Below are 13,067 nucleotides of genomic sequence, written 5' to 3'. Positions count from 1 at the left end.
GGTAAAATAGCTCAAAAATACATGAGACATTCACCCGAAGACTTACAGTACATGTGGAAACATGTCAAGGGTTTTCTCTCTACCAGTAGTATAACTGGATATATTGGTAGTTTCAAAATACTGTCTTCATCAAAATAAGTATGTATGGTTTTCCAGGCGCATTGTAGAGCAGTATAACTCCATTTATGCGCGTTCAGCATACGAGCTACACAAGTGGTGGTGCGCTGTGTTTTCCATATCTTCTGATACAGAAATTACCGGTACAGCTCAGACCACTATTATGTGCATTAATAATGCCTGGTAGTGTAAACGGTGTGTTTACAGGTCTCTGTAAAAAGTCCGTCAGAAAGCTGCAGCTGATTCAGAACGCTGCAGCTCAAGTCCTCACTAAGACCAGGAGGGTGGACCACATCACTCCAGTTCTGATGTCTTTGCACTGGCTTCCTGTCTAACAAAGAATTGACTTTAAAATCCTGCTGTTGGTTTACAAAGCACTGAATGGTTTAGGGCCAAAATACATCTCCGATCTGCTGCTACCTTATGAACCATCCCGACCCCTCAGGTCGTCTGGGACCGGTCTACTTTCTGTTCCCAGAGTCAGAACTAAACCTGGAGAAGCAGCGTTCAGTTTTTCTGCTCCACATATCTGGAACAAAGTCCCAGAAAGCTGCAGGTCTGCTGAGACCCTCAGCTCATTTAAATCAAGATTGAAGACCTTTCTGTTTGCTGCTGCCTTTAATTGAACCACATTCAATTCATATATTAATCAATTTCCTGCATTTCTGCATTTTACTACTGCATTTTATTTCTTACACTGTTCTTAATTGCTGTTAAATCTCCTTTTCTTTTGCCTTATGTTTTGATGCTTTTAATGGTTTTATGTGAAGCACTTTGAATTACCTTGTTGTTGAAATGTGCTATACAAATAAACTTGCCTTGCCTAGTGTGTGATGGCTTGTGGTTTTAAAAGCAGCGCAACCAGCCTTGGCCAAAAGCTGTTGGCATAGGCGTGGAGCAATTTGTTTGCGTGTGGCGTGTTTCTTCTCGTGCAGGGTGGTGCCGTGCGGGAATGGGCTGCGGAGGCTTGGCTTTTCACAAGACAAACTTTTTCCAACACCTGGGACTTGACGTCGGCTGCAGTAGCTAGCCCAACTGGATCTGGCATGGAGGAGCAGATGATGGATGTTCGAGTGTCTAAATTGTGGGATTAACTAGGATATCATTCTTAAATGCGGACACGGGACAGACGCTGCTTTAGTCGGTGGTTTATTTTGTTCATCAGACTGTTGATCCTCTGAGCTCATTCATCATGGCCGGTGGAGGAGCTGCTGATCTGTCCCCAACAGTCGCTGTCAAGCTCTTTTCAGCCGGAACAGCTGGCTGCGTGGCCGAGCTGGTCACTTTCCCCCTGGACATCGCCAAAGTGAGACTGCAGGTGAGCACTGTCACCTGTAGCTTGCATACAGTCAGTGATAACGATTCGCTGTTTGAAAATACTGAGGTCATTAAACTCCCAACCAGTCCCGTCAGATATTTGTGAGTATAGCCTCCTTAAACATCTGTATATTTGTTCTGCAAATGGCATGTCATCACATGGTGGTCTGTGGTTATTTTGTAGATTTAGATCATCAATAAATAAATATAATCTACTTATGGTACAAATGTTCTTGTTTTGTTCTAAATAGATACACAGTCTATAAACTTACATACATCAATAATTATGATCCAGTAATGTGATATATACATGATTCTAAATGAGGTCATTCTGCATGAAGAGTTCTTTTACTTTTGGTACTTTCAGTAAAGTTTGACGTGAACACTTTTGTACCTATAAGAAAGATTTTGAAGGCTGAACAAGAGAACAATCTTAACACAAGTGCATGTTGCAACATGTCAACAATTTGAAAGGAAACTGATAATAGGCATGTCAATATGACATGATTGCAACTGAAGGCACATCTTTGTTTCCCCTATAGCCACAGTTTCCACATATCATTAGTGACCTGTGAGTGAATGTTTTGAACAGTTTGTTTTGCATTTATGTGACTTCAGATTCAAGGTGAATCCAAGCCCTTGCTGGAAGGCCAAATGTTCAAATACAGAGGTGTGTTCGGCACCATCTTCACCATAGCGAAGACCGAGGGCCCCAGGAGTCTTTACAATGGACTGGTGGCAGGGCTGCATCGGCAGGCGTGCTTCGCCTCCGTCCGCATCGGCCTGTATGACACCATGAAGCAAGTCTACGCCAAAGGGTCAGAGAGTAGGTGTCCAAATGGTTCAGTCGAGTAGTGGAGATAATTCTCTCTCCCTGATTAGCAGGAAGTGGAATCGTAATTTGCCATTTTTCCATGACAGCACAAGCGTAAACACGGGATATTGTGCAAGTCAGTGAACTGGTTCACTCAGATCATAACTTGGGTTGAAACTAACAATCATTTTCACTTCATCTTTTAAATCTGCCCATTATTATGGTCTATAAAGCATCTTCATCTATGCTATATCCCAAATATATTCAAGTTAAGTCAAATATCTGACATTTTTTTTGACATTTGACATTTGATATTTTTGCTTGAAAATAAGAATCAATTATCCAGGTTTCGGATTCATTTTCGGTTGATTGACTACGAAATGAAAAGCTGCAGCTCTAATCATTACTTTTTCTGACCTGCAGTGTCAAACACAATGATTGGGATTTCAGGTATTTTGACATTTCCACTGTGTGAGAGTCAATTATACAGAGCTAACTGAAGGAGAGCATTGATACTGTTATAGGTCTCCTTCACTGCCCCCAAATGTCAGGAAACACAACCTGCACTGTAGGATGAATAAAAGAATCCTGATGATATCACTGCAAAACAGACTCGTGCAATTAATAGAAAGCCAGACGCTCGTGCTCAAAATACTGGTGTTTACAGAAAACTAGCTCCAGGATGTCGGGGAAAGGGCAGATTCCTCTCTCAGGTAAGAGACTTGTGTTGACGCTGGAGGCCTTATCTGTTCCACATCCAGCGCTTCACCTCAGTGTCTTTCTGCACAGAACCAGCAAAACCAGTTTGACAGTTGACGAGCATCTTTGTCGCTGTGTAATATGCTCTCTCCTGCAGCAGTCTTACACCACTGATGCTCTGGGTGTTTCATAATGCAAATGCTTATAATGAAGCTTCATAATTGGGGGAAATCTATGGAGCATGTTGTTGTTTCTTGTTGATCGTTTGGAGATACAATGTTTTGTTTAAAGTCATATAAATTAACAGATGACTCCACTGCCAAATGTCTACCTATAATCACTGTCGTTGTCCAAACGTCACCCCTGTTCAGTCTCTATTCACTGTGTAAACTTGCTTGTGGCATCGGAGGAAATCAAGTGTCTTTGCTTGTATCACAGATGCAGGAATTGGGACTCAGCTGCTGGCAGGCTGCTCCACGGGGGCGATGGCGGTGGCCTTCGCGCAGCCCACTGACGTGGTGAAAATCAGGCTCCAGGCTCAGGTCCGCCTGTCTGCGAGCAGCACTGCGAAGAGATACAGCAGCACGTTTGATGCCTACAAGACCATCGCCAGGGTTGAGGGCGTCAGAGGGCTCTGGAAAGGTAAACTGGAAGGGTAGACTGGAGAACTTAGCTTTCTCGGGCCAATATAGCAGACACTTAAGCATTTATGGCTTCGCCTCACTACATTTACCATCAAAACTGATTAAAAACATATAAAAACGGAGCAAATTTTCCATTTTAAGGTTCTCCAGGTGGAATTTTTAAGGAAAAATGTTGAACTGTCTTTTCAGGTTGTCTGACAAACATAACTCGCAATGCCATCGTGAACTGCTCTGAGCTGGTGACATACGACATAATTAAGGAGCTCATCCTTAATTACAACCTGATGACAGGTAGGTGCAAACTCATCAAATCAAGTCCCCCCCCCCCCGCATTTCAGGCTCTCCGTAACAACAAGCAAATATTTTGTTTCCAACAGACAACATGCCGTGTCACTTCACAGCAGGCTTCGCTGCAGGTTTATGCACCACCATTGTGGTGTCTCCGGTGGATGTGGTGAAAACACGCATCATGAATTCACCGCCTGGGAGGTACAGCGGTGCTATTAACTGTGCCTTAATCATGCTGATGAAAGAGGGACCCACAGCTTGCTATAAGGGGTATGTACCGGTAATACGTTTACTTCTGTTGGTTACATGACTTTTGTATTTGCTTATGAAGCTGATTGAGATGGGATTCCTTCCATCTCACCTGCACAACTTGCTTCTTTTCTTCTGTTGTTGTGTTTCTGCTGTTTTTGTTTCATTTTGCAAATAAATCAAATAAAAATATCAAATGAGTGTTGTTATCATGTCAGAAAGTAAAATGTTTTCTTGATTCATCTGATTGTTTGTATAGATTCATTCCCGCGTTCCTCCGTTTGGGTTCCTGGAACATCGTGATGTTTATGAGCTACGAGCAGATTAAGAGAGCTTTCATAAGATACCAGCAGTCCCGGGATTCTGCGCTCTGACGGCTGGTTTGTTGTGACTGATGGGCCATAACCACGACTGTCTCTGTCCAGCAGCATGCGCTTAAGAGAGACAATGTGGTTGTGACTGCTGCTGATCCAGACCTGCAATAAACTGCACTTATTAAATAAACTACACTCAAAAGAAAAACTGAAGGGATGATAAACGCTGAATTGTTACTGACAATGCACATATTAATAGAATAGACCAAGCAATGTTTCTGCTCATGTTATTAACTGACCGTTTTCATTGAAGACATTTTTGGAATGTTACAGTAAGAAAAGCACAGGTGTAAATAATGAAATGAATGACGGCTGAATTCTGTTTCAGGGTCTTGTGCATGCTGGCGCACTGTCACACTATCGTGGTTTACTTGAATTGAACAGGGTCATTATTCATGTTATTAGTAACTCCTGTACTTTTATTCCTTCAATGACAAGTCAAAGTATATATACTGAGAAAATAAACTATTTACAGGGTGAAGTCTGGTGTGGATGGTGATGCAGGGCTTCCTCCTGTCAGAGTTCCACATCTGTGTTAAAGCACAGTAACGTATTGCTTTTTGAGATTTTATTGATTGTTTTGTATTTCATATCTGTGAAACGTCTTTTATATGAATGTTTATGAATTAAAGTTGCAATTAACTGTTGTAATACATGATGGATAAATCTGCCAATGGGTTTTCACAATGAATCGGTTCATTTTTTGGTCTTTAAAATGTGGAAATTGTGTCTTGTTTTGTCTGACTAACACTCCAAAACCCAAAGATATTCAAATTTGCTGTCACATAAGAGCAACAAATCCTCACAGTTGATTCAATCAATTTAGGAATGAGCCACAGTTCCGTAGTCCATACTGCCAGAGTAAACTAGGTTTGCAATGGAATTGACCACTTAAATAAAAAAAACACACCTCAAATGTATTGAATACTCTACATATTATACAGATGTTGGAAAGTCTATATTATATGTAATAATGTGTACATCTGTGAATCTTAAAATTAAAACAGGACAATGGGAGCACACCCACAACACAATCCACAGGTTAAGCGCAGAATGAGTGGACTGAACAGAAATATCTGATTAAAGGGCATTTTCAAACTGTCAACCAACATTAACCAACAGTTCGTACACAACAAAGCTCACCAAGTGTCACTCCGTTCCTGCACTATCTACTATAGGCTGCTGTCACAGATCCTATAATGCCCTTTAAATGCAACCATTCAATGAGAAGATAAAACACCACCCCAACTGTGTGACACGTGTCAATACTGACAGCCAATGGAACGCTTTTCAGACATTTATAACAGCGGTGTTGCCATTAAGAATATGCTTTTAATGTTTGTTGACATATTTATAGAGTATGGCCCAATGTTGCTTGTTGTGTACAGAAATGTTACGGTGTATCAGATACTGTATGCTTTTCAGCGAAGGTGTCTTTATAATTGTAATCATTTGCTTCGAGCTTCCCGCATTTCTGTGCAGAAATAACTGGGTGTTCCATCAAACAATGCAGAGACACGAAGGTTCCTTCGCTTCTGAACCTGCCTAACTTACGGTTCTTTTGTTAATGTCTCTCTGTCGGATACTCACCTTCTCACTGCACCTGATGGTGTGCCATGTGAGCTGGTAATGCTGCATTCAAGGGTTGTGGACTATCGGAACGCTACAGCCCACACTGTAGGACACGAATGGCTCTAAAAGTGACTTTGTGAAAAAATGACGACGACAATAGTATGCAGTCGTGTTGATATTTTACTTCACTTTCACAAGTTTCTGTTTCTTTTACTCAATGAGTAATATCAACTAATTGTTTGACCAATCAATGTCATTGTCTGTACTCACAAGCTGTAACTCATCATTTACAATCATTTCTCCTTACACAGTTTTGTCACATGCATTTGTCTGTTAGGATGCTATGGACTTTCATATGTAGCTAATAGCTATAAGTTTTCAGAAGTCCAAGGTAAATTGAAATACTCATTTAATATTGGGATGGATGGATGATGTATATCCATGTATATCCATCCATCCATCCATCTATTCATACACACACACGTGTGTTGATCTGTCATGTGGGGTTAAACACAAGCCCGCCTCAGAATCACTTTGCCTGAGCTATATGTAGCCTCAGTTAATCCTGTTAAGACTAGCGCTGCTGCTTACCAGTGGAAGTCCTGCGCTGAGACACAGAGGAGTTTCCCCTCCTGAGAACAACGTGCAGATTGACCTCAACAGCCATCAACACAGGACACAACTGTGTGAGTAAAGAAAAGAACTCACCTCATATTGTATCGCTCACAATATTTTAATCGTGTCCTTATTAGTGTTGGAGGGGATTCAGATGAGTTTCAGGCTTTTGCTGCCTGACAGTGTAGCTCCTGCTCATCATTTTAATTTCAATGTTTTATAGCTTTACATGTTGCAAAGGCATATTTTCTTTAACAAATATGTACATACTGTAACAGTCTTGTGGACGGGTTATGTAAGTAGCAGGAATGTCTTGGCCTGTTAAAGCTTTCTACCTTGTTACATAAGAAGCTTTTCAGTTCTCCGTATTGTATTCTCGGCAACACTGAGTCGCACTCATAAGGAGTTGACTCTTATCTGCTGCTAGACTGTTGTCAGAGGGTGAGATTTCTCCTTTCTTGTGTTTTTATTTCCGATGTTACCTTTAAGTCTTATCTGAAGCGTGTGTCATCTGTTGATGAAACAAATCTGTGGACAAGAGAACAGCCAGTTCTTAATAAGCTCAAAGCTGCAGCTGTGGGAGCCAAAAGACTCAAAGGAATATAAAATAGTTGTATTATGATGAATATTAATGATGGTCATACGAGTGGCTTTCAAAAATCAAGTCAGTGAGATTCATCTAGCCAAAAGTCAGACATTTTACAGCAGAAAATTGCAGGAAAAACACAAGAGTTGCTTATTACATCAGTGCTGACAGTACTGTAAAGCAGTTCCAGGGTCTTGGTTTTGGTCATACTGGCTCACTGAGCCACCATTAACGTTATTAGTTTCACCTGTGCTTTTCCTGTAATGACAAGTCAAAATATGTGCTGTGAAAAAGGTCCACTGAGACTCAGGCACAAGTCAATTACTCATTCAATACAATGTGTTCAATGTTGTTTTGAATATAAGGCGTTTCTAACGGGATCCAACAGGGTGAAAGGTCAAAGACCCTACACCGGAAAATGTGTGTGTGTGTGTGTACACACTGTTCTTTACTTGACGTTGCAGCCTAACAAGAGGACTGATAAGACAGAGGAGCCTCACACTTTCCAACCACTTTCTCAAAGGAGTGCTCCCCCCCGTTTAGCATTGCACTCCTTTAGCATTTATCAGACTCACAATGGACCACAAACATTGTCTTTTTTGTAGCCTTGACTAGTTACCCTCAAGCAGAGATGGGGAGCCGTTACAAAGGTCTGGCAAGCTCACTTCTTTCTGACCTCACAGCCCCAGATTTATTTCATTTCCACACTTGGAGTCTTCCGCCCCTAACGATGCTGACTAAAGGGGCATCCCTTGAGTACGATGCGGTATGCAGCTGTGCAGAGTTTAGACTTGCTTGAGAGAGATACTGCATCTCTAGAGATATGAGAGTCGGCTGCTAAACATCACTGCATCTGCAAGCTGTGATGTCAGAAAATCCAGACCAGACGATTTTTGGAAATTGGAATTTGGTTTCTTGTATAAAAAAGGTTTGCAGTTTAGTGACTCTCAGGCTTGAGATTTTGGAGTCTGCCAGAAGCACTCCAGTACACAGAGAGTTTCCACATAACATATTTAAGTCAACCAAGTCTAAAACCTCTGCAAACCCACCTGTATGACGCTTCAGCAGTGTTTGTCTGCCTCCACTCCTCACAGTGCGGTGATGCATCCTATGGTGATTTCACCACGCCAGCTGTGGGACGTTCAGCTGTGAGTGAACGAGGACTATAACCACCATGAGCGCCGACACAGTCCGCAAGACAGAGCTGGACTCGGAGAACCACGGCGAGCTGGCTGACTTGGTGGCAGCCATGAACGTGGCCGCCAACACAACCCCACCTAATGGCAACAGGTCTGGTGGTCCGAGCACCGCCAGGTTATCAGGCAGGAAGATGTCCCTGCAGGAGAGAGGGAGCCGCATCGCCCGACAGCCCACCATCGAGACCAAACGTGTGTCCATCACAGATGCTGATGTGAGGAGACTAACGACAGAAATAATGCTCCGAATCTTTTACTTTGTTTTACCTTTTTGTTTAAGATATATTTTACTGTTTGAATTTTCTTTTTCATTTCTGCAGGATTGTGTTCAGCTCAACCAGTATAAATTGAAGAAAGAGATTGGAAAGGTGATTAAACAGTGTTACACATATCGTCACCCAATAAGCAAGGTGAAACAGAAGTGATGACAAAGGATTTATAAAGCTGTTTACCATTCATATTCCTACACCCTAGGGTTCATACGGAGTGGTAAAATTAGCTTATAATGAAGATTCTGAGCAGTACTACGTGAGTTGAAGCTTATGAATTGTGCATTTGATGGTATTGTAAGTGTTTACTCGCCAGTTAATCATGACCATAATTAGCTTGAACTCATTTCTTTAAGGCGATGAAAGTGGTTTCAAAGAAAAGGATGATGAAGCTGGGTGGATTTTTGCGTGAGTGAAAACCTGCATCTCCAACAACAGTTAAACGTCTAATGAGTTTTCCGAATTCCTTCATGTTGCTGGTGACATGTTTTGGTTTGTAATTTCAGGCCGCCTGCCTCCTCAAGCATCAAACGCTGCGCTTCCTCTGGAGAAGATGTATAAGGAGATCGCCATCCTGAAGAAGCTGGACCATCATAATGTTGTTAAACTGGTGGAGGTCAGTCAGAAGACTCAGTGCTCACCTGCTGCACATGCACTGTATTCCTACAGCATATTTAACTTGATATTTGGAAGAAAACCCCATGAAAGACCTTTGGGATTGAAATCTTCTTCTACAGTTAAACCTAAAGCACATACAGGTGTTTTGAATTACTGCCGCTAATTAGGCCTCTGCTCAGGTTGAAGGTGGTGACGAAGAACTCTAATCAGACAAAATAATTGGGATTGTGTGTGTGTGTGTGTGTGTGTGTGTGTGTGTGTGTGTAGGACTTTTAAAACCCACACAGTGTAAAATTATTAAGTCGACTACAAATATTTGTGTAAAACAGTGCAGAATATGAGGCCGCTGAATTCCACTTGTCTTGCAGGTGCTTGATGACCCTGATGAAGATGGACTTCATATGGGTAGGGACTCATTTATCTGTTCTACAGTTATTTACTGATATGTCAATATAAAACGGGGGACTCATTCAATTCTGACTATTTGTCTTCAAGCCTTCGAGTTGATGACAAAGGGGTATGTTTTTGTGCATTACTTTGTGGGCATTTAAATTGTCCCATAAGATAAAATATACACGTATTTACTTTGTCCGTCTCTTCTCCACCTCTCGTGTTGGTCAGCCCGGTGATGGACGTGCCTACAGACGACCCTTTCACTGAGGAGCAGGCTCGTTTTTACCTCAGAGACATCGTCCTGGGAATAGAATACTGTAAATTCACAGATTAATTCATTAGAATCAGAACATCGCGCAACCGTTGCTTTTTAAAAACTTATTTTACACATGTAGTTGCTTTTTAAATGTTCAACTTTGGTGCCTTGAACAACCTGAAAGGACTGTTTCCTCTACACAGAGATTAATTGCTTAATTTAAAATCTGAATTTACAATTAATTTTAAAATGAATGTAACAATGTTTTGACTGCTTTAGGTAGCTACTATTCAAGACATATTGCACATACTACAACCTACACTGTTCAAGACAAAATAATATAATTTCAATATATACTTTGTACAACTACTTGTCATTTACCTTGTAATGATATACGGAGACGTTGTCACCAAAATGCACCATGGTTTCTTGCATTGTCCAGTGCACTACCACAAGATCATCCACAGGGACATCAAACCCTCCAACCTGCTGCTCGGGGACGATGGTCACGTCAAGATTGCAGACTTTGGTGTGAGCAACGAGTTTGAGGGGACGGACGCCCTCCTGTCCAGCACGGCGGGGACGCCGGCCTTCATGGCCCCCGAGATGATGACCCAACACGAGCAGAGGTTCAGCGGGAAGGTAATAAACAACTTCTCTTGTTGGCCAACTGGAAAACAGACGATGGCAAGCACTGAATCACATTTGTTTTAGATGTGTCTTATCATGTCTGACTGTGTTTGATTTTGTGAGCAATGATGAAGAAATGATGTCCAACCACCTGCTGAGAGGTTGTCGGTAATTGTTGATAATCACTGTTTGTTCACCAGGCATTAGACATATGGGCGATGGGAGTCACACTCTACTGTTTTGTCTTTGGAAAGGTAAGAAAGCTCCCAGCATATAGAATAAAAAGCCAGTGCAACATTTGGTTTTAACATTGAAATCATGTCACTTTGTTTTGCCTGTCCCAGTGCCCTTTTTATGAGGAATACGTCATCGCTCTGTACAACAAGATCAAGAATGAACCTGTGGAGTTTCCAGAGACGTAATACATTCACAACATTTAGATAGCAGAATAGCTAACTAGCTTACTAACCCCTGAGCAGGAGTTGTATCAGGATCCGTTGTCTAAAACATATTTATCTGTAAAATAATGCATTTGATTTTTTTTTCCACAGACCATTAATAAGCAAGGAATTGAAAGAGCTTATTGAGAGGATGCTGGATAAAAACCCTGAAACGAGAATCACCATTCCTGAGATTAAGGTGCCCGGAAAAAGAAAAATGACCACGTCTGACTAATATTACATAAGAGACCATTATGTTCACGATCAATTTGTGTTGCTCTTTCATAATAATGATGCTGTTGTGTTGCTACAGCTCCACGCGTGGGTGACAGAGAGCGGCTCCGACCCTCTTCCTCTGGAGGAAGAGCACTGCACGGCGGTGGAGGTCACTGAGGAGGAGGTGCAGAACAGCGTCAAACCCATCCCTAGTCTTTCTGCTGTGGTGAGTCGCACGTCGCTCTCTCTCTGGACACTATTTAACTTTATATGTATATATTTATTGAATGTTATCTCCTCTTTAGTCATAGAGACTTATATAAATGCCTAAAGTTGGTCTTCACCACCATCTTCAAAACCATTTACATCTACAAAACTCTTGCACTCGTATCTCAAGATTTAGACATAACAGACATGAAGGACACAAAAAAAACATTTCGTTGATCACGTTGCCTTTTTAAAGGTGTGAAATTGCAATAAGGCAGTGTAGGTGGAGGGGAGATGATCCAACGATAAGTCATGGTATAAAAGACTGAAGCGTAATCATTCCAGACAAGGACATGAATAGGATTTCTATGAAAACAAAATACAAAGTTGTGTTTTTTTAACTGGTGAAATGAAGATGTTTTGTGTTTTCACTGCTGCTCTCTCTGATGTCCACTGCAGATTCTGGTGAAGTCCATGCTGAGGAAGCGGTCTTTCAGTAATCCCTTTGAGTGTCCGGCCAGACGGGCGGAGAGGTCCATGTCTGCCCCCGGAGGTCTTCTTACGTAAGTGGCATACTCTGCAAATCCTGCCTGCTCCGCTCTGCCAAACTGCCAGCTCTGCGATTGCTGGGATTAGGCCTCGAACAAAACAAAGCTGGCACAGCTAATTACACCTCCATGTGAGGAGATGTGGAGCTGCAACTGCATCCTCCTCCACAGTTACCCAGGCACCACCGCCACCACTAACAGTACTCCAGCACTGCAGTGTCCCACACATGTGAAATCTGTGGAGAGCATGTGAATGTGAGTAAATGGTGAAATGTCAGACAACAGCAGCAGGTGTGATGGACACAACTTGAAACTATACTTGAGCACCTGAATAAGATAAGGGACGCTATAACCAATCATCAATATTTGAACCGCGTAGTCTGGCGCTGCAGTTGGCTTAATGAAGAAGATCAAAGTGTTTTAATTTGATCTTCTTGGAGGAATGATGTATTGTAATATTATGCTTCTCTGCCTTTTGTCTATTTATTCCCATCATGATTCATTCTATAATATTGCATTAATATATAATGTGTAATATTGCTACAGTCCTGGTAAAATCTGTGTTTATCATTAATTGTGTCTTCTTCTGGCCTCTTACATTGCGTCTCCTTCTTGCAGTGGCTCTTGGGGCTTATTGGGGTCTTCGCCTCAGCTTCATCCTTCCTTGAGGTAAATTCTATTAAAGGTTGAGCATCATACATGGCACAATCCATCAGTTGTTTGTTCAATCCTCAAGAGGATTTAAGGGAGACAAGCTCAACAATGAGCTGCACCTGAAATAAATGGACACACAAGTGATGAGCTGAGCTGTGGAGGACAAGTACTCCGTGACATTTTCAGTCTCGTGTTATCCCTCCCCCCCCCCTTACTTTTCCTCATCATCATCTGAAATCTCCCTTAGCACCTTCAACAACCTGACTGAGCATTTGTTGCCCCACAGGAAAATCAGCACAGAGGGGAGCAGAGATGAGTTGGAGGACTTGTATGAAGATGATACATGGACAGAGTTAACAGATTAA

The 13,067-nt window shown here is 41.9% G+C and overlaps 2 protein-coding genes across 3 annotated transcripts; both read left to right on the top strand.

Moving 5' to 3' along the window:
• The first annotated feature begins 1,130 nt into the window (after nucleotides 1-1,130).
• LOC306779315 (dicarboxylate carrier UCP2-like) lies at nucleotides 1,131-5,149 on the top strand. Of its 2 annotated transcripts, none has more exons than XM_079271177.1 (6): nucleotides 1,131-1,435; nucleotides 2,053-2,260; nucleotides 3,386-3,589; nucleotides 3,781-3,882; nucleotides 3,969-4,149; nucleotides 4,388-5,149. In XM_079271177.1, exons 1-6 carry the CDS (start codon nucleotides 1,310-1,312, stop codon nucleotides 4,500-4,502), a joined length of 936 nt encoding a protein of 311 aa, XP_079127303.1. In that variant the 5' UTR covers nucleotides 1,131-1,309; the 3' UTR covers nucleotides 4,503-5,149. The 2 variants fall into 2 exon arrangements, with proteins under 2 accessions (XP_079127303.1, XP_079127304.1); XM_079271178.1 differs by having other exon boundaries at nucleotides 1,397-1,536.
• A 3,300-nt stretch (nucleotides 5,150-8,449) lies between these two features.
• On the top strand, nucleotides 8,450-13,067 carry camkk1b (calcium/calmodulin-dependent protein kinase kinase 1, alpha b; the record flags this gene model as incomplete). Its single annotated transcript, XM_079272233.1, has 16 exons — nucleotides 8,450-8,686; nucleotides 8,792-8,839; nucleotides 8,946-8,999; nucleotides 9,097-9,148; nucleotides 9,247-9,356; nucleotides 9,727-9,763; nucleotides 9,854-9,875; nucleotides 9,980-10,068; nucleotides 10,450-10,649; nucleotides 10,838-10,891; nucleotides 10,982-11,055; nucleotides 11,189-11,276; nucleotides 11,391-11,519; nucleotides 11,960-12,063; nucleotides 12,667-12,717; nucleotides 12,989-13,067. The coding sequence occupies 16 exons, from the start codon at nucleotides 8,450-8,452 to the stop codon at nucleotides 13,065-13,067; spliced, it is 1,428 nt and encodes a 475-aa protein (XP_079128359.1).

This window comes from Melanostigma gelatinosum (genome assembly GCF_949748355.1).
Source record: "Melanostigma gelatinosum genome assembly, chromosome: 7".
Lineage (NCBI taxonomy): Eukaryota > Metazoa > Chordata > Actinopteri > Perciformes > Zoarcidae > Melanostigma > Melanostigma gelatinosum.
Note: the sequence above shows the minus strand (reverse complement) of the source record. Positions and strands in the feature narration are given on the sequence as shown.